Here is a 27,007-nt window from a genome sequence, read left to right on the forward strand (position 1 = left end):
ATATAGAGCACAACATAGAAGCACCATACCGGAAGAGATGATGGAAGCAATTTTAAAAGCAGAGGGAAAAAAATCGTACCCTAAACAGGTAGAGGATGCCCTTCACTGTGAGATGTAAGAGGATCTTATTGTGTGAATGGGGGGATGACTGAATGTAGTGTAAAGCGTGTTGGGGTCCTTAGACACTAAGTAAGGCGCTACACAAATGCAGGCCATTTACCATTTTTACCATATCCCAAGTCACTACTGCCTCTGCATTTTCAGTTATGATTTAGGATACAATAACATGCTTAGATCCTGTAGTGAGTAAGTGCTATATCAAGAACACCTGTATAAAGTTATGAAATACCAGTCTATGTGTTTATTGGAGTGAGTGGTGTATTTTACATGGCTCTCATGTGCTGAATGTCTGCTTGTCATTAGTCAGAACAGGAAAAAGGATGGCTATGATCTTAATTTCTGGCATTATTAACACATTTTTTCCTGTTAGGCATTACTGGCTAGTTTCTGCTTTCTGAAACTCAAAACTTACAAAAAGTTTTTTTAGAACAATTGCAAGGACACACTAATTTTAATTAAATTCAAATCACTAATGCAGGCATTTCTCTACTCAACTTGATAAGACAGAGAGTTGCATTATTTGTTTGCTTAATCAAAAAAACAAACAAAAAAACCCAGTGTAAAGTATGGTGCAGCAAATCATGTCATGTGTGATCCAAGTAAACTTCATTAGCAAATTTCAAATAATCAACATTTTTTTTAAATTTCTGAATAAAAAAATAATAACCACAAACTAGTTTTTCATCAACAGAATTTACACCTAGTGAGTAAGTAAAAAATTAAGTACACACACATTTGAATTCTATGGCACATTTAAAGCCAAAGTGCTTAACACAAAATAGTGAAAATATACATTTTATACATTTTTTTACATTTTGTATAGTCCAAAAATGAACAGAATCATAGCCTTGGCAGAATAAATACACAAGGAAATAGTCATATGACCGACAATTGCTGCAGTTAAGCAGACTGTCTAGAAAAAACGAAAGATTTTTTTTCAGGCATTGGATAATATCACAGTTGGATAACAATTATGATACAAAAAAAGATACAGGCCAATTATATATAAATCTTTACATTAGTTCTTTCACCTCCACTGAAGCACAGCTTCTCAAAATTATTACATCCTGCAGAAGATGCCGTGACACCACTGCTTGAAATGTAGCATTTGGAAACCATTATGCCTCAGTGATGTAAAACAGTGGTTTATTTTTTCAAGGCAGCAAAGCAATGCTATAGGTTACACTTCAGATAAAATATGACTATTCAAATCAGAAAAAAGTTCCACTCACATCACTTTATAGTGCAAGGCAGTCATTTATCATTTTCAGAGAAAAATAAATGGATACTGTGGTTTGACATAATATTCTTGCTTTAGTCTTCCTTTTTAAAGACAACACAATTTCTTTGCAAACTGTGGAAAAATCTATAACTGAACTGAAGTTTTTTTTCCATTTAAGAATGAACCTTTCATGATCAAATGGTATCGGAAATTTATTGTAATAAAAAAGTAAATGCATTTAATATATTTATTTCTATATTAATTTCTGAAGAAAACATTTTGTATCATATCAGGACTTTGTATCATATGGTTGCACTGGTGCGCCTAACTTTTTTTCTTAGGTGCAGCAGCACAAAAGTTGGGTGCACCCAAATTTTTCAACCGCACCGCTGAGCCCTACAGTTTTACATGCCCATACATACAATATTGATTTGTAAATGATTAACTAACAATCTTGTCAACACAAACTTCTTTATTTGGATCACAGTTCTACAAGAAAGATAAGTTACTGAAAAAGTGCTTGTGCTTAAAGTGCTTTGGCACTTTAGCACTCTTTGGCAATTTCGTAGGCAATGTTAAACTTAATCATCATCTTGGCCTCCTCTGATGACCTGTTTGCTGCTGCCTGCCGCTGAACGGCAGTGGGGAGAGGGTACACTTGGGCAGTGCATTTATCGCAGCGTATAATGTGTTTTCTGGATACACTGTGCCTTTTCAGCGTTTCAATTCGAACCATATTAGCACCAGTCACAATTGCAGAATTATTGGCCATGGTCTTTCCACACTCACGACAGTAAATGCAGTGCATCATGTTGTCAGCTTTACGGTATCTTAGCCAGGGAAACTGGCTACTTTCTTCTAAATGTATACACTTTCCCCCTTTACTTTCAGTGGGCTCTGGCTCAGAGTCTGGCTGGGAATCGATCATTAGAGATTAGATCATGAGACAGTTCATTATCTGATGCCGTATCCGGACCAGTATTAGACATAACCTGAGAGGTTGATGGCTCCGTGTCAGAGCACTGGCTATGCATTTCAAATGGATCAAGCCTTAATTTAATGAAAAAGTTATCAATTGTTCTTTTCATCTTTTCATTGCCCACAGCTACATCCATGCTTCGTCAGGCCTAGGCTACTCACTAGGCTCGGGTATCGTCACTGATTTCTATAATCGATTCAATTCTGATTCACAAGGTTTCGATTCGATCACAGCAGATGTCTTGTGTCAAAGTAACGGAGTATAAAATACAGAAAAACATGAAGGAGATTTTCCTTTTTATAGCAGATAACCGCCTTAAAAATATTCTGCAGTAGATCAAAAACTAAAGAAAACCATGACTCAACTTTGTGCGGAATCTGTTTACCTGCTCTCATTTGCTGATTAGCTGTTTGGTGGTTGTTGAAATAGTTTTGTGAGCTTTAACCTGAGATTCTGGCATTTCTGGCAAAATACATTTATATTGAAAAGTCGATTCAGAATTTAATTAATCGATAACGCTTTATTCAAGCTACGCAACTCTCTTAATCTGCCTGCACTTTCAAACATACACACAAGTAGGACATGAATATCTGTCAGAGAGGTCCCACCACCTAATCTCTGATTGGTTCAGACCATGATATGGGTATAACTGTAGCTTGCCTCCACCAGTGTATGAATGTGAGAGTGAATGAATAGTGGTATTGTAAAGCGCTTTGGGTGCCTTGAAAAGCGCTATATAAATCCAATCCATTATTATTATTATTATTATTATTATAAGTGTATTTGTTGCTGACCCCACAGAAGCTCAGAAAATTCAAACAAAAACTAGAAGTTGCTGAGTAATTTTTTTTATGGTATTAGCTTTTAGTAAATGTCATAACAGGTTGTTTTTGACGTCACAGACGTGGGTTCTCCATTACAGTAAATCGCACCAAAATCCGTCTGTAAATCATATTGCTTTGCTGCGAGAGCAGCATCAAATGGTCAAAGGAGCTTGCAAAGAAAAGCGTCTGGACTTCTTTAAGTTGCTTGAAGACGTTTCACCTCTCATCCGAGAAGCTTCTTCAGTTCTGAAGAAGCTTCTCGGATGAGAGGTTGGTCCCCAGCTACCAAGAACCTCTTGGTAGCTGGGGACCAAGGTTCAAGGTTCTTTATTTGTCACATGCATAGTTATACAAGTATAACACACAGTGAAATGTAGCCTGACACGCTCCTCGACATGTGCAAAAATTGGGGGGGGGGGGGGGGGGTGTAGAGGAAGAACATTATATATATATATATATATATATATATATATATATATATATATATATATATATATATATATAGTATATACACTGGGTGAATGTGCAGTAGTAGCAGCTAGCAGGTGAATTCTGTACATTAATATGAATAGACATCTGACTATTTTACAGGATAGACAATATAAACATATTTAAAATTAAAGGAATTGAAATGTACATTGTGCCTTGGTTTAGAGTGTCTGGAAGAGAGTCCTGTCTCAGTCAATTATAGATGATGTGAGAGGGCGGGTGTGTGTGTTTAGGGCACGGATGGCTTGGGGATAGAAGCTCCTCTTGAGTCTCTCGGTCCTTGCCCGGAAGATGCGGAACCTTCTACCAGATTGCAGAAGTTGGAACAGTTTGTTGCCAGGATGGGACGGGTCCTTCAGTATCTGCGCTGCTCTAGTCCGGCATCTCCTGGTGTAGGTGTCCTGAAGCGGGGGGATAGCAATCCTGCAGCAGCGTTCTGCTGTACGGATCACTCTCTGGAGAGCTTTTTGGTCCTTCACACAGCTGTTCCCGAACCACGATGTCATGTTCTGTGTGAGGATGCTCTCCACAGCGCCTGTATAGAAAATCCTGAGGATCTTTGGAGAGACCCTGAACTTCCTCAGTTGTCGTAGGTGATACAGGCGCTGCCTAGCCTTTTTGGTCTGGACCTGAATGTGGGCAGCCCATGTCAGGTCTGAGGAGATGTGGACACCAAGATACTTGAAGGACTGCACCCTCTCCACTGGAGCTCCATTGATGATAATGGGCTTGTAGTCTCTGTGCTGACCCCTTCTAAAGTCCACCACCAGCTCCTTGGTCTTGCTGACGTTCAGCTGGAGGTGGTTGTCCTGGCACCACGATGCCAGATTCTTCACTTCATCCATGTAGGCCGCCTCATCGTTGTTGGAGATGGCACCCAACACCACTGTGTCGTCAGCAAACTTCACAATGGTGTTGGAGCCATGGGTGGCCACACAGTCTGAAGTGTAGAGGGAGTAGAGCAGTGGCGAGAGGACACATCCCTGAGGTGCTCCTGTGTTGATGGTGATGCTGTTGGAGAAGCACCTGCCCACCCTCACCACCTGAGTTCTGCCAGTGAGGAAGTCCAACACCCATGCACACAGACGGCTGTTAAGTCCCAGATCCCTCAGCTTTGTGAACAGTCTGCAGGGCACTATTGGGCACTATTGCAGGGCCTATCTCCTGGAGAGAGGCTGGACTCTGTCTCAGTCTGGAGTTGCCCCTGGTGAGAGGCGGCGGGCTGGGGTGGGTATTCTAATATCCCCTCAGCTTGCTGCCGGTACGTTGGGGTTCTTCCTGGTGGATGAGAGGGTTTGTTCCCTGCGCCTTAGGGTCGGGGAACGGGTCCTGACTGTCATCTGCGCTTATGCGCCGAGTGGCAGTTCAGAGTACCCAGCCTTCTTAGAGTCCCTGGGTGGGGTGCTGGAAGGTGCTCCATCTGGAGACTCTGTTGTCCTACTGGGAGACTTCAATGCTCACGAGGGTAACGACAGCGAGACCTGGAGGGGCGTGATTGAGAGGAACGGCCTCCCTGACCTGAACCCGAGTGGTGTTTTGTTGTTGGACTTCTGTGCGAATCACAGTTTGGCCATAATGAACACCTTGTTCGAACATAAGAGTGTCCATAAGTGCATGTGGCACCAGGACGCTCTAGGCCGTACGTCGATGATCGATTTTGTAATCGTATCACCAGACCTGCGCCCATATGTTCTGGACACTCGGGTAAAGAGAGGGGCTGAGCTGTCAACTGATCACCACCTAGTGGTGAGTTGGATCAGGTGGCGGGGGAGGACGCTGGACAGACCCGGTACACCTAAATGCATAGTGAGGGTGTGCTGGGAACGCCTAGCAGAGGCCCCAGTCCACGAGATCTTCAACACACACCTCTGACAGAGCTTCAACAGCATTCCGAGGGAGACTGGGGACAGAGTCAGAATGGACCATGTTCAGCATCTCCATTGCCGAAGCTGCTGCATTGAGCTGTGGCCACAAGGTGGTTGGTGCCTGTCGTGGTGGTAATCCCCGAACCAAATGGTGGACACCAGAGGTGAAGGGAGCCACCAGGCTGAAGAAGGAGTCCTATCGGGCTTGGTTAGCCTGTGGGACTTCGGAGGCAGCTGACAGGTACCGATAGGCCAAGCGGAATGTGGGTCGGGCAGTGGCTGAAGCAAAAACTCGGGTGTGGGAGGAGTTCAGAGAGGCCATGGAAAAAGACTTTCGGACTGCCTCGAAGAGATTCTGGCAAACCGTCAGGCATCTCAGGAAGGGAAAGTGGTGCTCTACCTGCACTGTGTATAGTGCTGGTGGAGCGCTGCTGACTTTGACTGAGAAAATTGTCAGGCGGTGGAAGGAATACTTTGATGACCTCCTTAATCCCACTGACATGTCTTCCGAGGAGGAAGCAGAGTCTGGGGATGACGGGGATGACCCGCCAGTTTCCGGAGGCGAGGTCACTGTGGCAGAGCCCCTGGTGTGGATGAGGTCCGCCCCAAATTCCTGAAGGCTCTGGATGTTGTAGGGATTTCCTGGTTGACACGACTCTACAATGTTGCGTGGAGATCAGGGGCAGTACCCCTGGACTGGCAGACCGGGGTGGTGGTCCCCATATTTAAGAAGGGGGACCGGAGGGTGTGTTCCAACTACAGGGGGATCACACTCCTCAGCCTCCTTGGGAAAGTCTATGCCAGGGTGCTGGAAAGGAGAGTTCGTCCGCTAGTCGAACTTCAGATACAGGAGGAACAATGCAGTTTTCGCCCTGGTCGCGGAACACTGGACCAGCTCTTTATCCTCTCAAGGATACTTGAGGGTGCATGGGAGTTGGCCCAACCAGTCTACATGTGTTTTGTGGACTTGGAGAAGGCATTCGACCGTGTCCCTCGGGGTGTCCTGTGGGAGGTGCTGCAGGAGTATCTGGTGTCTGGCCCGTTGCTACGGGCCATTCGATCTCTGTACAACCATAGCAAGACCTTGGATCGCATTGCCGGCAATAAGTTGGACTCGTTCCCGGTGGGTGATGGACTCCGCCAGGGCTACCCTTTGTCACCGATTCTGTTCATAATTTTTATGGACAGGATTTCTAGGGCGGAGGGCTTTCACTTTCAGAATCTCATCTCTGCTTTTTGCGGATGATGTGGTTCTGTTGGCTTCATTGAGTGATGGCCTGATGATCATCAGATCATCAGATCTCAGATCATCCCAAATTGTATTCTTGAAAATAACAGTGAGTTTACTGTGCTTAAAGAGCCTCCACAGTCACTGATAGAGAACCACCGGCATGTGGTGGAACAGGATATTCAAATCAAGGATGTGCAGCTAGCAAATCTGCAGCAACTGTGTGATGATGTCATACCAATATGAACCAAAATCCCAGAGAAATTTTTCCAAAAACTTGTTGAGTCTATGCTAAAAATAATTAAGGCAGATCTGAAGGCAAAAAGGGGTTCAACCTAAAACTAGAAAGGTGTACCTAATGTAGTATCTGTCCTCATTTAAATTCGTAATTTAAGTCTTAATTTAAACAGCAGCCATGAAAAAGCCAAAAACAACTTTTGCACTTATTTGTCAATGTTTACACAGAAACAGCACACAAAATTAACAGTTGCATCCTGTTCACATCACGCGAACAAGCACGTGTTTTCCAGTCAAAACAGAACCGCACTCAATCCAATCCCTGCTTTTTACTTTCTTTTCCCTCACCAGGAGCTGATCAACACCTCATCGAAGTGACAGTTTACCGATGGTCCTTTTACAAGAGCAGAGAAAGGTATCAGTGTTAATGCAGCTTGCAGGAGGTTCGCTGGAACAGCATATGAATTTAGAATAAATAAACTTTTCAGAGTGAGCGGTGAGGCAATGCAGGAAATAGAGGTTTGGAGGTTGTTTTTTTCACCCCCCCTTCCACACACACACACACACACACACACACACACACACACACGGCAGTACTGGCACATCACCTATATATGCCTCATAAAACAACATGAACTGAGCATGAGATTGAATCTATTTTATTAATCTCAGAACTTTAGTTGTGCGTCTTTCGTGGCATGCATATTAACTTTTCTCTTTTGTGTGACACTAATTTTACACGCAGCAGTAGGCGGCAAGGCTGGCATTTCCTTGGTGGCACAAAATTGAAAGAAAATGACAATAAACTAAAAGCTTAGAATCGATTTTAAGATTTTAAGTTATGCAGCAAGTGTGTTTAAAGCAGGGACATTCCTTTTCTTCTATTTTTCATTTAAGAGGCGGCAGGCCCTACTACAAACTTTTTCCTTTGTAGGCAGTTTTTAGTAAGGCTAATTAAAACAACTCAGCATAAGGTCAGTTCATTTTTAAACCAGGATGAGGCAAGCTTTAAGGAAATGGATGTAAAAATATCCCCTTCCACAAATTGTCTCTCATTGCTCTGCCTCTAAACCCATGAATGCATGGAAGGATATACCCTGGACACTTATATAAATGATATGTGGGGACATTTAGGACAAAGATTCATGCAGGGCACAGCACAGTTGTGAAAGAGCACAGTTAGAAAGGGGAAGGGCATCACTGCTGTGCCAGAGTACTACTTAAATGTTCCATGAGCTAATTTTGTGTTTCGCCCCAAAACTGTGTGTGTAGTCCTTGGCAGGTGTTTTGTTAATAGCAAAAAACCACTCTGGTTGTGTGGCTACTGTAAATGTTTTGAAAATATTTGTCAAAATTTGATCATCTCTAGTTTGGAACCACCCCCCAACTTCTTTAACAGTTCAGTTTAACAATAGATATAGAATTATTTTGAAAGAGCCACGAAAATAAAATAAATTCATAATTATAATAAAGGTCAATCAAATGGACCAATCTGGCAAGGCCATGATGATCCACTTGGTAAAATAAATCCGCTTGGCATCTTTCTTGGCCTTAAGACAACAATTCTGATGGCTAAAGATCCAAACAGGACACAAAAAAAGAAAAAAAGAGCCACGAAAAAGGCAGTGGTTAATCAGGTGAGAGGCGGAAACTGATGAACAAAGAAACACTCCCTAACGCTGTGGATACAGAGAACTGCTGGGACTTCATCTTGATTTTAGTCTTTTCGTTACTTCTTCTTTTCTATGTGGTTTACTCTTGTAGGTATGGCAGCAGGTTGTACTCACTGATTACTGGCCTTAACCTATAATGTAGACAGGAAATCTGAAAGGAGATAAATGAATACTGGTTAAATTGGCATTCCAAAATGATCAAGTTTACTTCAGCAATCCTTTGTATATTTGTTTACTAATTCTTTTGTTCACTTTCTGCCCACTCACCGCATGGTCTGTCCTATGTTGGGCCCACACATATATACATAAGTCATGATTGTCCTCTACTACTGGTTAGTTCTTTACTCAATGGGCTACAGTCTGCCTCTGCACTGCTGTTTCAGCTGGTGAGTGTGTCTGCTTTTTGTTCTTTTCACACACTTTGTGCGTTTGATTTCACCACAAACCCAAAGCCGTTAAAGAAGGTGAAGTATGATGAGAATGATGTGATGCTGTCTGTTTTTGAAATAGTCTAATCACCCCAAGTCATTGCCAGCAGTTACTAATATGCACAAGCTGCTTGTGCAACATTATCTGATTTGATGTATTATTTTTTAAGCTCACCCACTGGGCCCAGCTTCAGGCCAAAGTTTTAGTCAGACTTAGGAAATGATTTTTTTTTCTCCAGAATGTTGTTTGTGAAAGAAGAGTGCTGAGATTATAGACGGCAAAGCAATTTTTCTCAATGTGTCTGTGTTGTTCCATTTAAAAGGCAGGTAAAATGAGAAATTACACTGTGTGTTATATCTTGGAAAAGACTTTTAAAGGGGATACTTGTGAGTGTAATTATATATTTTTTTTCAGGTTTGTCAGCATTAAAATACCAAACTGCATAATAAAAGTAAGATATAAAAGATGTGGTATCTATTGTGAAAAATATTTTTTTATTGTGAAATTACTAAAACCAAAGACACTGCATTTAAAAGATCAGTCAAAATACTGCATGGTGTATTCGCTGCATTTTTGAGTCATCAATGCAAACACAAAAAACTAGAGGACAATGAACTTGGAGGAGATAAGTTTAATAATGAATACGTAACACATCTTGCTTGATATCTTTTGGTCAAAAGAGACAGATTCCTTCCAAAGCAAGCAAGAAGAAGCAGCAAGCAAAACAGAACTTAGAGCTGGATGTGTGTTTAAATCCTGCAGAGGTGATGAGAGTATGGGATTGCTGTTTGAGGATGAAACCCCCTGAAGGTGTTTCATTTTAAAACAAAAATAAATTGTAAAAAGTAGAAAAAAGTATTTGAATCCCTGGAAAAATGTTGCCTTACTTATGCATCCACAAAACGATCTGGAAAGTCAGCTGGTGTAAATGTTATTGTTCTTATTATAGCTTAAACCCAAAAGTCCTTCCTTTTTTTTTTAATGTTGAGAAGTGCCATGCTTTATAAATTCTGTATTCAGACACTAAGAAGTTCTTTGCTATATGTTGTGATTGCTATGTTAAAGGAAATCTGTACATATTGACTTATACAGCAACAAGCACCAGTGGTGTCAAATTCTGACACAAACATGATCTTTTACATGTTGATATTTGTATTAATTAGGGCTGAACGATTATGGAAAATAATCTAATTGCGATTTTTTGCCCCAATATTGCGATTGCGATGCGATATGCGATTATTTTTTAAGGTATTTGTCTTCTGTATTATTAAACAAAGACAAGCAATACATCATATAGTATGGCCAATACTATATTACATTAATTTTAAACTGTTCTTTCCTGGAAGACAGACCTCTGTTATGATGACATGAGGTGATGCATGAATTGATGACTGACATTTTTATTTAACTTCTTCAATCACAACAGTATATTTGAACATACACAATAGTTTATTTTTAGCTTACAAACATCTGAGCATAAAGTGCTGACAAGGAACCCTGGTGTAAACATTAAAATGAAAGTCAGTACAATGTGCAGATTGCAGAAATATACATAAAAAAAATCAGTGGCTTTACCACACTCAGTTTTTCGACATCTGTGAACTACTAGACAGTCATTCAATTAAAAAATAATATTAAATAAATAAAACTAATAAATAAAAAATACACACATCTTACTGATCTCTGCAGTCAGTAACATTACACATAAAGTGCAAACATAATAGCAATTGTATAAACACACACACAAACACGCCTTTAAAGTTTAAAGGCGTGAAATTGGACGGTCTAGCCTTCTGATTAGCTAATCAGAAGGCTAGTTCTGATTAGCGTCACCGCTGTCTCGGTGGAGTTTAATAAACTCGGCCGTCTGCTTCTTGCTATCTAAAATATAACCAGACACTGGTGTAAATTCTCGACTGTCTCATACTTCTGTTTAATAAGTTTTCTGTTTGACGTTTAGTCAGCTGTGTGAAAACCAAGGAGGAACCCACCCGGGGGATTAATAAAGTTTTATTTTATCTAATCTAATAACTTTAATCTCAGCCAAACCGATTTACTCACGAACAAACAAAACGCTGAAAAAAGCCCAACAATAACATTTTTAGGTTGTCTAAGTGACTTATATATTACGTTTAACCCGAGCAGCGAAACTCCGCGGTGATCTGAAAATGATGTGCCGGGAGTTGTGCCGTTCTCGGCCGCATCAGTAACCCTCGAGCTCCCGGCTAGCTGTCGAGCTGGTGGGTAGCAGACGCCTCTGAAAACGTCGAAGCACTTTTGCAAATATGGGATATCTTGATAAACCGAGCAGATATTTGATGTTTACACAACTACTTTCTCGCCTGAAAATATGTTAAAAGTTTATTTTGTGACCCAGAAAGATTAGTATGAGTAATTTTAAAACTTAGTAGCGGCCGCCATTGCTGGAAACTGGAGTTTGGCTGGGCCGCGCTATGAATTCTGGGATATGGTAGTAATTTGGACAGCCTTTGGCGCGTCGCTGTGACGTAATCGGTCTACAAATGCGGCCTCAGGAGGATGCAGCCCATGAATTGTATAATATAATCGCAGTATAATCGCAGCCTTTGCGGTTAGAAAATTGCACTTGATCATGTCGCGATATTATCGCAAATGCGATATATCGTTCAGCCCTAGTATTAATCAGTGATTTTCTTAGGTCCTGTTTCTCACCCAACAAAAACCATATTGAAAAGTCTGCGGTCAAAGAGCCTAATCTTTTATTCTTAATGAAAACATTTGAGGAAACCCAGTGACATACAATCTGCAAACACAAACTGAACAGATGATAAAAAAAATCAGCACTTATGCAATGTAGGTTTGAGGAATGAATAAAGTTTGTGCTGGCTAAGCTTAAACATTGTCATGCAGAAATGACTGATGGTGTTTATGTGAATTAAACATGTTTTGCTGAGTTATCTCACTGAGCTTCAGGAGGCTGTCCAAAGAGTGATGATGGGAACCAGAAGTGGCTACGCTGAGTGGTAGGAGGTAGAGCCTGCAGAATTAGGAGATGCACGACTTTGAACCTCTTCCAGAAAAATCCCATCTGAAACATCCTGTTCTGTAGTCCTTCTTTACAGACCAGTTTTGTTTTCTTGTACACATAATGGTAATTGGCTTAAATCTGTAACATTTGTGCAATCTTGCTTTTCAGTAAGAAAATCTGTCATTTTGTTTGTGCAATCCTGGAAAAACAGCATGGTCACTTAGCTGGAGGGCTTCCTCAGTGATTTGTGTATGTGTGCTGCTACAAAGGAGTTTTACTTCTCACTGGGGTATGTCACCATGGTAACTGCTACAAACATAACCTGCTTTGGAGCAGGTTAGAGGTCAATAAATCACGTGCTACTGATCGGTCAGTTCTCTGGAAAGCAGTGTCACCACTGAAGATCGCTCAAGCCTCCGCATGGGGAGTAAGAGGGTCTAAAATGTTTTAATAGTATCTAAGGGTCTTTGTTTTTCCCCACTGAGCAACATAAATCCTTATGTGCAACTTTCCCTCCCACCCTCAGCCTCAAACACCACCAGGGCTGCAGCTAAAAGAAAAGAAAAACTACTTCTCTTACCACCACATGAGCAATAATGTAAAGGAATCCTTGGTTATAATCCATAAGGTTCCGGAGCTGTGATATAGATATTTATGTTCTATTTTTATTTTATTACAACGATTTATAAACCAAATAATAAATGTGCAGATGTGAAAACATTTCTCTCTGCTCAAATCTCCAATGTTTGTTTCACATCTCAGCATTGGCTATCACTCAGGTTCAAATTGTGTAGCCCAAATAGGCACTTATAGTTGTGCAACATTATCAGACCCCCTGTGTTCTATGGTCTCAGAGTCAATCCATCAGAAATCCCAGTCAGCTCCCTTGGCAGCGTAAATCTGTCACAGAGTGTTATTTTCAGTTTACTACGACTGTTCTTACCTGTGAATATTCAATATATCATTAAGGGAAAGTTTAGAAGCTTAGAATATCAAGCAAGAATTGTAAAATTGAGAAAAAAAAACTGTGCCACATTTCTAAATCTTAAGCCAGTTATTGCTAGCATTTAGTATTTAAGCACAAGATCAACAAAATTAGCTCCTTACAACACATATGTCAAGTATTCAGGGCCCCAGTAATAATAATAGATATACACAATCACAAAACTGGTACATTGTAAAACTGGGAAAAAGGAAAAAACAGTCCCTGCGGTTTACTCTTGTGATTCAATGGTGGAAACCAGAAAAAAATAAACAACCATGCCCATAAACATTACAATGGTTGTGCAAAAAGATTATAGAGGTAACCTTTTGTGTGATTTCACAGTGTACTAATCTGAAAACCACAGGTGCAACACCTCAGAGCACACTGGGTCCACTTAGTTGGTTCCACTTTTCATTTCCATCATGAAGTAAAAATAACAACCTTCTGTTTTAACCACAGGTGTCTTTAATAATACTGATTTGATTTAATACCAAAATATTTTTTGTTGGCTGTCATGATGATTTACAAAAGTTCAACAAATTCAAAGTTTATAATAAGTACGAAGGAACAAACACAAAATACTGTTTTGTGTGTGCACTCATTCACTTTCAGTGCTAAATGCGCAACACTTTTCCTCTCACACACATCACTGATTTGTCTGCAGCCCCTGTGTTACTTTAAGTCTGTATTATGTGTTTAATATTGTCATATTTTTCTTATGGTTTTGTTTTAGTTTTAAATTCCTTTCTAAAGTCAGCCACTCTACTGCCAGTACATTTATCTATATCATATCTGTGACTGGTCAGTTGATGCCAGCAACACTGCTTTCCTGTGAACATGCAGTAGAAACCCTGGATTAACTTATCAAGTTGATAACCAGCTACATGTGACTGCTTATCCTGATTGCTGATAATAGGATAAGTGAGTCCAGATAATGGAAAGATACCTTGGGTATGCTGAACTCACTTTGTTCATGCAGGCCTCAGGTTTAATTTTAAGTACAATCATAAGGACTAATCACAAAGTTCCAATACCAAACAATAAAATCAAACCACCAAACTTATAAAGTTCTTCCCTTCAAGGCAATCTCATTGGACAGTATTGTTTTTCCACTGCAGCTGTTTATAGATCGCTCTGTTCCATTCACACTGCCTGCACTGTCAAAGCAATGACTCCTTAACTTACATTCATTTTAAATAAGAGGACAAAGTCAGAGGAAGGCAAATCTGGAGAGCACAGATGCTGGCAGGCAAAGATTATGTTGGCATGTCCAACAAAGCACTTCAGCTTTTTCAGTGCAATGCATAAGTGATGGCAAGATGGCAGTACCCACTGAATAACCCCCCTTAGACATCTTAGGATGTTACAGTGTCCTTACCTGACACCCTGCACTCTTTTACTGGTCGCTGTTGTTTTAAAGCAATACGGTCATAAAACTCGAGTTCTCTTTCTTGGAAAAAGCCGGGGCAAGTTTGTATTTAATGAATCTTATTGCTCTTTGTAATGGTGGGCGGTAATAAACCAATCCTCATGAAGAACAGTGCTCTTTAATGAATTCAGCACAGACTAACATCGAAGAGGTAGCAGTGACACACATCAGTTATCAGCTAGCCATCTAATTGTATTCTATCTCTCTTTCTATTCTCTAAACCTTTTCCGGCTCCGCTTTACCTCTTATTTTGCGACACCACCCTCTAGTGGTGCAATATGATATAAACATTACGGAACACAACATCTCCTCTCTCTTTATAAAACGAGTTCACCAAATAGCATAGTACAGAAATAAAGTAATTCACTGTTTAGCAAACCAAACATACACTGGTGAACTTAAATGTCGCAATAGTTATAACATCAGAATACTACAGCTAGAAAAGCTAAATTAAGCCTGACATTGTAAAATGAAAAGAAATTATTCCAGTTTTTCCATTACAATATTTTTCTCTAGTGCATTGGTGACAGGAAATCAGTTCTTCTTAAACCCAAAATAGAACAAGTAATGACATTTCTCTAATGTCCTTTTCAAGCAACCTATTATGGTACAATATAGTCTTTGTGCCAACGAGGCTTGTACTTGATGCATGGCAGTCTTCTGGCAGTAGGTGAGCCAGTCTGGGTGTGGTGCAACCTAGCAGCGTCAGTGTTCTTTTCAGTCACTGGGCGACAGCGTGCTAGATGAGTGGCATTCCAAATCTTTCCATTACTCAGCAAGAAGGCATTCGAGCCTTTGGCTTTTGTTACTGTTACAGGAGGGGTAAATCTGGATGTCCTTTGGGAACATGGTGGGGTTTCCTTATCCTCACACTCTCTCCTGGTAGAAAAGAAGGTTTCCGTGCGTGACGCCTACCATCAGTGTAGCGTTGCATTTTCAACTGATATTTCTGAACTGAGTGACGTGCAACGTCATCCAGTGGAGACACAGCAGGAGGCAAAGGGAGGACATCCAGTTTAGTACGCATCTTCCTGCCATACAGGAGTTCATAGGGAGAGAGGGAAGTAGTTGCATGCTGCGTTGCACGGTAAACTTGAAGCAATCCAGCACAGTCGCCTTCCATGGTTTTGACTGCTGGATTGCTGTCTGGATACAGGTGCGGAGGGCACGATGAAACCGTTCGATTGCTCCGTTTGCAGCTGGGTAGTAGACAGATGTTCTGCTGTGGGAGATGCCTCTATTCTGGAGGAATGAGGTGAACATTGCAGAGGTGAACTGTGTACCATTGTCAGTCACGATGTTCTCTGGGTTGCCATGACGACTAAAGACAGATGAGAGAAACTGAATGACATCATCAGTAGTAGCAGAAGGTGAAAAGGCAAGCTCAGGCCATTTGGAGTAGTAGTCAGTCAATGTTATGACATATCTACAAGCAGGTATAGCAGTATCAAAAGGCCCAACAATGTCAAGACCAAGTTTTTTCCACGGTCCATCAGGCAGTGGGACGGGTTGGAGAGGAGCAGGGTTAGTATGTGCAGTTTTGTCATTGGACTGACAGAGGAGGCATGAGGTTATGGCAGACTGAACTTGTGAGTCCATTTTTGGCCACCAGTAGAGGTCTCGTAGTCTTTGTTTTGTGCGCACAATCCCTTGATGACTTTCATGTGCCAGTGCAATGAGTTTAGGTCTCACTGAAAGTGGTGCAATGAGCCTTGAGCCTCTGAGAACATAATCACTTAGGGTTGAAAGTTCATTACGGATTTTGTAGTAAGGTGCAAGCGTGACATCAAGTGCTTTGATTGAGGCAGGCCAGCCGCTTTGTATTTGTGAACGCAAAGCAACCAGTTCAGGGCAAGTTGAACAGGCAGAGTCAAAGTCCGCAACTGGAAGAGAGGACATGGCAGCAGAAACTTGGGCTACCATTTCATGATCTGCATCCGATGTAGGATGGGAAGAAACAGGCAGGGGCAGGCGAGAGAGACAGTCAGCTGTATAGTTCTGAGAACCTGGGCGGTAAATAACATCATAGTCAAAACACAGGAGGCGGGCAGACCAGCGGGCGATGCGCATTCCAGCCCTATTAATCCCTTTGGTGCTCATCAGTGTTGTCAGAGCTTGGTGGTCTGTCCACAGAGTAAAACGTCGGCCCCACAAATATGTTCTCCATTTCTCTGCAGCCCACACACAAGCATAAGCTTCTTTTTCAACAGTTGAGTACTTTTGTTCTGTTGCAGACAGTGTGTGGGAAGCAAACGCCACAGGTTTTTCTGTGCCATCAGGTTGCACTTGAGCAAATACAGCACCAAGCCCATAGTCACTTGCATCAGTAGAGATCACGACACGCAAGGCAGGGTCAAACAGTGCCAGTGCAGGACTATTCACCAGGAGTTTTTTTACTTCTTCAAAGCTCGCTTGTGCATATAAAGTCCATGTGAAGGTGTTCTTGTCGTTAGCACAGGCACGCATAGGGGCTACAACAGTTGCAAAGTTTGGCAAGAACTTGGAGTACCATGACACCAAGCCCAGGAAGGATCTCAGAGCAACAGCATCAGATGGGGGAGGGGCTCTCAAAACAGCATCAATATGCTCCTCATCAGGAAGAATGCCATCAGCAGTGACAACATGACCTAGGAAGCGTAGCGATGTCTTCCTAAAATGGCATTTGTTTTCGTTAAGCACAAGTCCAGCATCTTTGAGCTTCTGCAGGACAGTGCTAAGGTTTTGGTCATGCTCAGCTGCACTTTTACTGTAGACAATAAGGTCATCCAGGTAGTTTTGGACACCTGGGAGGTCTTTAAGGATTTCAGCCATCATTTTCTGAAAAGCTGAGGGGGAAGAGGCCAGTCCATAAGGTACTCTACAGAATCTGAAGAGTCCATCATGTGTAATGAATGCTGTCAAATCTCTGCTATCTTCATGCAGGGGCAGCTGGTAGTATGCATTTGCAAGATCAATTGTAGAAAACACTTTTGCACCCTGTAAGCTGGCAAACAATTCATCCACATGTGGTAAGGGGTAGCAATCAGTGATCACAGCTTTGTTTGGTTCACGGAGGTCTGCACACAGCCTTATTCCACCAGTTTTCCGTCCTGTCACAACAATTGGGGATACCCATGGTGATGCATCAATCCGTTCAATGACACCAGCTTTGAGTAAACGATCCAGTTCTGCTGAAACTGAAGCCCTCACAGCAAACGGGAGACGTCACAGCTTCTGACGCACAGGTTTGACTGTTGGGTCAACTTTCACTTTATGCACAAAGGCATGCACACAGCCAATATCTGGGGCAGCAGGGATGCAAGAAGCAGGTGATGGATTTGTAGACATCACAGAAGCAGTAGGATCAGTACATGGAGGTAGAACAGTATTGCCTGCAATGCTGACATTCAGCGCTTCCATCAGATCTCTTCCAAGAAGAGGAGTTCCTTTCCTTACAACAAAGAACACAGCTGAGGCAGATGCATTTCCTCTGCTCACTGTGACTTGCAGGCAGCCTAACACAGGGATTGTTTTCTTTGTGTATGTAACTAGTTGAAGGTCAGGTGGTTTTAGTGGCGTACCACTGAAGTGCTCTTCATAGATGTGGTTAGGCAGGATAGAAACTGCAGAACCTGTGTCCACAATCAGTTCAATATCCTTAGCTGATGACGTAGGTGTGCTCACATTTATGCTGCATTGCAATCCTTTTGATGCATGAGAAGGATCTGTTAAGTAAAGGACTGTGAGTTTTGGTAAATGGACTTCCCGTACATCTCTTGTCTTGGATGAGCAGCAGACACGAGCAAAATGTCCAATTTTATGACACAGTTTACAAGTAGCTTTGGCAGCAGGACACTGACGAAAGTTGGCTAAATGACTGTTTGAACCACATCTAAAACAGTTCTTAGATGTTTTTGTTGCATGAGATGGCTTTGCAGGGTGAGCATTGTACTTATGTTTCCTCTGCATGGAGTGCGAGTGAGACTGCACAGCTTGGACTGGGGTACTACTGTCTGCAGCTATGGATTTAGCTTGTTGAACTGCAGATTCCATTTGTGTTGCCAGTGTAACAGCTTTATCTAGTGTCAAGATCTCATCCCGTGGGGTCAAAATGATCATGAGAACAGTGAGCAAAGATCCCAGAACCACACAGGGGGACCTGGTGAATGACCTGCAGAGAGCTGGGACCAAAGTAACAAAGGTCACCATCAGTAACACACTACAACGGCAGGGAATCAAATCCCGCAGTGCCAGACGTGTTCCGCTGCTGAAGCCAGTGCATGTCCAGGCCCATCTGAAGTTTGACAGAGAGCACATGGATGATACAGCAGAGGATTGGGAGAATGTCATGTGGTCAGATGAAACCAAAGTAGAACTTTTTGGTATAAACTCAACTCGTCGTGTTTGGAGGAAGAAGAATACTGAGTTGCATCCCAAGAACACCATACCTACTGTGAAGCATGGGGGTGGAAACATCATGCTATGGGGCTGTTTTTCTGCCAAGGGGACAGGACGACTGATCCGTGTTAAGGACAGAATGAATGGGGCCACGTATCGTGAGATTTTGAGCCAAAACCTCCTTCCATCAGTGAGAACTTTGAAGATGAAACGAGGCTGGGTCTTCCAACATGACAATGATCCAAAACACACCGCCCGGGCAACAAAGGAGTGGCTCCGTAAGAAGCATTTGAAAGTCCTGGAGTGGCCTAGCCAGTCTCCAGACCTCAACCCCATAGAAAATCTGTGGCGGGAGTTGAAAGTCCGTGTTGCTCGGCGACAGCCCCAAAACATCACTGCTCTCGAGAAGATCTGCATGGAGGAATGGGCCAAAATACCAGCTACTGTGTGTGCAAACCTGGTAAAGACCTATAGTAAACGTTTGACCTCTGTTATTGCCAACAAAGGTTATGTTACAAAGTATTGAGTTGTATTTTTGTTATTGACCAAATATTTATTTTCCACCCTGATTTACGAATAAATTCTTTACAAATCCTACCATGTGGATTCATGGATTTTTTTTTCACATTCTGTCTCTCACAGTTGAAGTGTACCTCTGGTGCAAATTACTGACCTCTGTCATCATTTTAAGTGGGGGAACTTGCACAATCGGTGGCTGACTAAATACTTTTTTGCCCCACTGTAGCTCTTCTTCGTGCTTCAGGCCAAGCATTCCCTGTTGCATTGATCACAAGCAAATAATTGTTGAACATACGCATCCACATGTTGAATGGCAAAGGAGGGTCTCCAGGGCAAGGCAAAAACATCGGTGGCGGATGGACGTTTGCAGTCATGATGACTCGGCAAAAAACTCAAAGCAGAGAAAAAAAACACGCAGGGTTACTCGTCGCCAAAATGTAATGGTGGGCGGTAATAAACCAATCCTCATGAAGAACAGTGCTCTTTAATGAATTCAGCACAGACTAACATCGAAGAGGTAGCAGTGACACACATCAGTTATCAGCTAGCCATCTAACTGTATTCTATCTCTCTTTCTATTCTCTAAACCTTTTCCGGCTCCGCTTTACCTCTTATTTTGTGACACCACCTTCTAGTGGTGCAATATGATATAAACATTACGGAACACAACACTCTTGACTTGGGTATAAAGTAACCACAATAATAGAGGCAACATGATCTTTTTCTTTATGAGAAAATGTTATGCACACATGCCTGACCGGGGCATGTCAGCCAGAATGAAGAAATGGCTGGAAACAACATGTTTGTTGACACTGATGTCTGGCACTATATGTTCACTACTCACAAAATATAGGGTTTAATTTGGTGTAAAATAGTATAAGAATTCCTATCATACACTGAAAAGTCTCCATCTGAACCAGTGGCCAGAAGTGCACACAGTCGTTGGAGGCGGCATAAATTTAAAAGTCATGCACTGACAAGGTAGTGTTATTTCAATTTATGGGGCATCAACGGGGTCAGTGAGTAAAGCCACAAACATAGCTGTATATTTTCACCACCAGGGACAAGTCCTGCTGCTGCAGAAGGAAAGGAAATCACCCCTGTTTTTTGGACTCCTCGGTCGATTAATGAGGGCTATTGGTTGGAACATCTGGAAAGGATTTAACTGTTTCTCACCATCTGCTTGGCTGGGAAGCTTGGTTTGTATTCAGAAAAGCACGGCAATACCCACATCACATCAGCTGAGAATCAAAGAGGTTTGGGGAGGGGGGCTTTAACAACATGCAATTACTCAATAGAGCTATTAATGTTTAATGAGTCAACACTGACCATGAGAAAACACATTATACATACAATGGGGAGCACAATCTCCCAGTCGTCAACTAGAGACCATTCTTCAACAGAACAAAACAGGCAGCTTTGAATTTTGACCACAACACTCCAAGCTTTGCATTTAGACAGCAGCTTATTGACTAATTCATTTTGATGGCTTTAATTTGTAGTTTTCTGGAACTTTCTTTTGTCAATAAGCAGGAATAGACTGAATAATACAAACACTTTTTCCCCCTGCAATTATATTTCAAAATGATGGTTTCAAAATAAACCATTGTATGGTTTAAATACTTGATTACTAGAAACAAAATAAGAAAAACACAGCAAAGCCCTGGGAATCAAAATGCACTTAAAATTCTCCTAACATAAACACATCTGTCGAAGTCCAGCTGTTTTCACCTGTTGTGAAGAGTGCCCAGGGACACATTCACAACTGGAAACTCTGCTCCGCAGTGAAGCTGTTCACCCTCACATTTCCTCGCTGGGGGCCAGTTGGTTAATTTGCGTGTCTGCTGAAATCTAGGCTAAATCGGAACATATGGAAGGAGACAGTAACAAAAAAAAATAAAAATAAAAATCCCATGGAACTTTACAATGTGCAAACCAAATTACCAACAGGGGAGAGCAGAAGATAAACACTCTCTCATTCTTGGAACATTCTTTCTAATCTTCACTGAAAACATTCACGACTATCTTGAATTAGATCTAAACGAGTTCGTTTCAGCAGATAAGCTTTCATGTCGGTTGCAACATGTTTTCAGGCTACTTCAGACCATACCCAAATACACCTGACTTTGATTAAAGGTTAAAGCTAAGCCTTGCACACTTCCATGCAACAACAGATCAAGTTGTTTGTGACTGGGAAAATCTGTGATGTAATGCTGTTGTAAAATGAAGGTGGTGATAATGTGCCAACAACAAACAGACCTTGCTCCCGACATTTTAGAGAAATCAGGTCCCAGTGAGTCTGCATGCTTCAATTAACCTGAGTAATGTCTCATCCAGCTCACAAAGTCATGACTTTTTTGTATGTTTATTTAGGACCACTTGCATTTATTTTGGTATGCATGCCTCTCTTCTTGTTGCTGATACTCCATTTCCTGCCCTTCTGCTTTTCCTGCCCTTGCATCTGCTCACTCGTCCTCATATGCTTCTCATGTGTCATTACCGTTCCCCTTCTAATGTAAGCAGGTTTGCTCAGACTCCAGTCAGATCAGATTATTAATTTCCCTGAAAACACACCTTTAGGACAGAGTGGTTATTTGCAAGTGATCAGATTGGATTTCTGTGTCCAGACCTCACAAACCTAATTACAGAGACTTCAGTAAATATGTCTGTGGCCTTGACTGTGAAACAAAATCCCAGTTGCCAGATCCTGCTTTGGCTGATGTTAACAAACTAAATTGTAAGTTATTTAGAAGGCTTGCATCTGATTTTCTTAACTTGAGGCAGGTTTGTGACATCATAGTCACTGTTGGTTTGTGTTTATGCTATTGTTTTGGTCTTTATGCTTTTTATAGGACTCATCTAATAAATAGATTTGCCATATTCACTATTGATTCCATCTGCTGTTATCCAAACACAACAAAACCTTACTATTTATTTATTTTTAAAGATTCCTGTGGTTTGTAGCAGACACACATTGTTGTGCTGCTTCCCTTTCTTTCTTCCCTGCATGTGGTGGCTGGGTGTGATAGCTATGTTGATGTTCTAATGTAGCTAGATGATGGCACATGTGTCTGTGCAGGATGGTAACACCCAAGTAAGTCTTCTGTCTTTTATTTTTTTCTAATGGCATGTGTGAAATCAGGATTTTTTTTTTTCATTCAGTGATTGTATTTGCTTTTATGATGATGTGATGAACAGAGATGGGCAGTAACGCGTTACTTGTAACTTTCCCGTAGGAACGCTGCGTTACTGCGTTACTAAAACCGTGATTTTTTGCGAGAATGTCTCACGACAGTGACATAAGCAGTGCGCCGTTAGTGACAACAGCTGTGTGCAGATCAACAATGGATCACATATCAATTATGGGAGAGAGTATGAGCATGCAGCGTTTAAAGCGTGGAAGTACTGACCTTACTTTGAGTTTGATTCCATAAAAAGTGACAAAAACATTAGCGTCCATCGTGCGTGGGAAGAAAACTTCTTTTTACACCGAAGAAAAACCCCTAAACTTCCAAGCAAGCACCGAGTGTGCAACGATGTAATGGGAAACTCACAGAGAAAGTCGCGGATTCTTCAACTGACCGCGGCACACCTGCACCAGGGTAAACCTCCGCCTACCGCGGTCCTGCTTTACAGGTGAAAATAGAGCAACAGGACCGCTGAGTCTTTGACTTTATTTATTTTCTGCTGTGTTTTACTTGCATCTATTTGAAAGAGTGAGTGTAAACACAAAAAATATTTTATTTTATGTGCTGGAATGTGTAGAAAATAGCTTTAAATGTTAAACTAATTTATTCAAGTCAGAGAATGTTGCATATAATTAAATTTTTGCTTGATGGATAAAGTTAAAAGATTAAAACTGATAAAACAAGTTAAAAAAGAGACTTTTCCATTTGATTACATTTTGTATGATGGATTATGTAGAAAAAGTAGAATTGGGCTGAAAGATCTATCGCTTTATCACCTCTTCAGGTTGTAAATCGTGTTTTTAAAAAGTAACTAAGTAACTAAGTAATTAATTACTTTTGAAAATAAGTAATCAGTAAAGTAACGGGATTACTTTTGGGGGAAGTAATCAGTAATTAGTTACTGATTACTTTTTTCAAGTAAGTTGACCAACACTGGTGATGAATAAATCGACCTAACCTGACTGCTGTCATATATATCTGTGCTATAATACAGCATCAGGATCAGGATATTTTTATAAAGTCAAAATCCATTTGACTGAGATGTCCTGCCTTGATGTGCACCACTTTCATTACTTCCCCTTGGTTACATAATTGTAAGTTCTGCTATTCCATGGTGACGGCTGCCATTGCCCTTCACCGAGCATGCTGCAGTAAGAACTTCTCAGTTCTCATCAGATAATCAAAAAATAGCCTCAGGGGTTAAAATGGGATTTAGCCTTTGAGGATTCCTAGGATTGCAGCATGGGTAAAAGAATTATGTAAAAGTAAGTCACGTAGTAAATTGTTCTGTGATTAGCTGACCTTTGTTGTTACTCTGATATTCACCTCTCTTTGTGGATTTGTCCAACTGAATTCATCAGATTTGCTTATTATCTGAAGCAGTCAGAATGTTGTTCAGGACTAGTCTTTAACTAGTCTTGGAAAAATGTCTCTGGTAACATTTTTGTTCTGGTGTCTGCATACAATACTATTTCCTGTTGTTTAACTAAATGCTTCCAGTGAACACAGATCGCTGTGCTAATTAAGTGCATATGAATGTTCCTTGAGACAATATGGCAAATATTTGCTGTGGTTTTATTTTCAAAGTAAAACTGCTACATTTCTGTGTTAGATTTATTATATTACAGTTTTTCTCAAATGCTTAAACACAAAAGCCAATCCTCTTAACCAAATGACCAGTTGTCTAAACACATTTACTAAATGTAGCCATCATTTACCAAAATCATAAACACATGTCACATGAAGACACAATTCGCAAAACACAATCCTCCGTTGTCATAAATCTAAAAACATCATATTCTCAAATGAAAGCTCATGTGATGCAACATGCTTGCCACAGTAAGCAATATTTGAACACAATGAACACACCTGGCATCATTCATTACACACAACGACTCAAAATTGAAGACACCTGTTGCTAATGCTGTGACCACATGTATAAAAGCAAGTTCAGAGTGCACAGTATGCTGAAGATTCCAAACAAACACAATGGAGTCAGGGGAAGAGGAATTCGATGCAGAGGAGGGAGAAGAGCTGGCCCTGGAAGAAGAGGAGCAGGCCAACGAGGAAGAGAAGTTCAAATGAGAGGAGGAAGAGGAGCAGGCCAACGAGGAAGAGGAGTTCAAATGAGAGGAGGAAGAGGAGGAGGCCAACATGGGAGAGGAGAAGGTCCAGGAGGGAGAGCAAGACAACCTCGCACCATCATTATGGACGAGATGCGAGCAACAGTCATTGACCATGCATGGCATGACAATGGCTGAAGCAGGACAAAGAGTCCGTCCAAACCTGAGTAGGTTCACCGTGGCCACCATTATCAGGGCATTCAGACAACACAACAGGTATTGTACTCGATTTCTTTCTTTGTCACAATACAGTTAAGTAGTTTATAGGTTTCAGATCAGTTGTGACTGTATTGTAACACATGTCAATTGACAACACGTTTCTTTCTTTAGAGTTGAAAGACTGCCACATAGAGGTGGGAGGGTTGCTATATTTACAGCGGCACAAGAAACCCTCATTGTGGATATGGTTCGTGGGAACAACCTCATCAGACTCCGGGAGATCAGAGACAAAGTCATTGCCAATAATGTCAACTTTGAGAGCATTGATGATGTCAGCTTGGCCACAATAGACCGAGTTCTCCGGTGCAAAAAGACGCGGATGAAACAGGTCTATAGGGTTCCCTTTGAGCGCAACTCTGCGCGGCACAAAGACCTACGTTACGAATATGTGCGAGTAAGTATACATCCATGTTCACAGTACAGTTAGTGGACATACTGTGTTGCTCAGTGGCCTACATTACTTCTGGACAATACTGTGCTACCTGATTAATTGTTGTTCTGAACACCTGTGCAATTTCACATTTTTACAGAGGATATTACAGTTAGACGCGATGGCCAGACCTCATGAGTAACTCTTCCTGGATGAGGCTGGTTTCAACCTGCAGAAACGAAGGCAAAGAGGCTGTAACATCATTGGCCAAAGAGCCATCACTGAGATCCCTGGCCAACGGGAGGGAGGGGGGGTAATATTACCCTTTGTGCGGCCATGGGTTCGGAGGGGCTTGTCCACCGGCATGCTGTCCTTGGGTCTTACAACACCCAACGTCTCTTCACCTTCCTAGAGGAGCTAAAAGACATCCTCCTGGGCCGCCAACAACACCATCCTGGGCCCGCACATCGCATTTATGTGATCATTTGGGGCAATGTCCGCTTCCACAGAAAAAACCAAATCAGAGAGTGGTTCACCACCAACAGTGACCACTTTTTAAACGTCTGTCTGCCACCCTACTCCCCTTTCCTAAACCCTATAGAGGAGTTCTTCTCATCGTGGCAATGGAAGGTTTATGACAGACAACCAGAGAACCTCCTAAGGGCAATGGAGCTGGCCTGTGTTGACATCCCAGCGGAGGCCTTCTAAGGATGGATTCGCCATTCCAGGGCGTTTTTCCCACGGTTTTTCCCAATATAGCCTGCGATGTGGATGAGGTGATGTGGCCCGATGCAGCTCAGCGACATGATGCCGCACAGTGATTGTGGCGTGTGTGTGGTGTGAATAACGTAAATAAAAAAACTTCACACCCTGATCATGTTTCCGAGAGTACTGTTGTGTGCAGTAGATTCTGTTTTTGCATTGAGTTGTGTTACAGTAGTGTACGTACATGCAGGATTTTCTATAGATTTATACTCTTCATATGAAACTCACAAATCTAAATGCCTAATCCTCTGCAGAGATCTACGACGATCCATTACTGTATCTGAAAATATGCACTGGCAGTTATGAAACAAAGAACCTTCTCACAAATTGAGCATTGTGTTTTCAATTGTTTTGCTGTAGTGTGTAATGATGTGTATAGTGTTTACATTTTTTAAAGCTTCGAGCTGCTCTCTTGGTGTGGGAGTTTGAGTTTTGCAGTGGGAAGGTGTGGTTGTGTTTATGTAGCTTTAGAAAAGGGTGTTGTGTTTAGACATTGGGGAACATGGTGGAAACGTTTGTGAAATGTGTTTTAGCATTTGAGAAAAACTGTAAATAGCTTTTGTCTCCCCTGTTTGAATGGAACATTAGCTTTAGACCCCAACAGCAACTGTTTTGAAATTATTAAAGCTCAACTTTTAATTATTTCCCCCACGACTGTTCAGTTTCACTACTTAAAATACCTTCATATATCAAAGCTGCTTACAAGTAATCACTAGTATTTCATGGTGCCCTGCCTTTCCTTGTAAAACATATTAGTTATTAAGATTTGATCAATTTCACTGGACAACAAATGGATCAAAATTGCTTAAGACTCCATACTATTTGCTTACTTGTCTGGTTTTCAGTGTGGATGAAAGAAATCAAAACAGTGGGCTCATATATTTAAGAGCATGTGTTTAGCAAAGATTTCCCGATGTGTATATACATGAGGCTGTTGGCTTGGACTTCTCTTGCAGCCG

The 27,007-nt window shown here is 41.6% G+C and overlaps 2 protein-coding genes across 2 annotated transcripts; one reads left to right on the forward strand and one right to left on the reverse strand.

Moving 5' to 3' along the window:
* Positions 1 to 3,690: 3,690 nt before the first annotated feature.
* On the reverse strand, positions 3,691 to 23,644 carry LOC309711425 (uncharacterized protein). The gene is made up of 2 exons (XM_082541735.1): positions 22,794 to 23,644; positions 3,691 to 8,788 (listed from the first exon to the last, which is right to left on the reverse strand). Exon 2 carries the CDS (start codon positions 4,477 to 4,479, stop codon positions 3,823 to 3,825), a length of 657 nt encoding a protein of 218 aa, XP_082397861.1. The 5' UTR covers positions 4,480 to 8,788; positions 22,794 to 23,644; the 3' UTR covers positions 3,691 to 3,822.
* LOC309711427 (uncharacterized protein) lies at positions 23,001 to 25,634 on the forward strand. Its single transcript, XM_082541736.1, has 4 exons — positions 23,001 to 23,019; positions 24,517 to 24,910; positions 25,025 to 25,307; positions 25,444 to 25,634. The coding sequence occupies exons 2-4, from the start codon at positions 24,726 to 24,728 to the stop codon at positions 25,483 to 25,485; spliced, it is 510 nt and encodes a 169-aa protein (XP_082397862.1). The 5' UTR covers positions 23,001 to 23,019; positions 24,517 to 24,725; the 3' UTR covers positions 25,486 to 25,634.
* Positions 25,635 to 27,007: the final 1,373 nt, after the last annotated feature.

Source organism: Aulonocara stuartgranti, assembly GCF_965226115.1.
Source record: "Aulonocara stuartgranti genome assembly, chromosome: 7".
NCBI lineage: Eukaryota > Metazoa > Chordata > Actinopteri > Cichliformes > Cichlidae > Aulonocara > Aulonocara stuartgranti.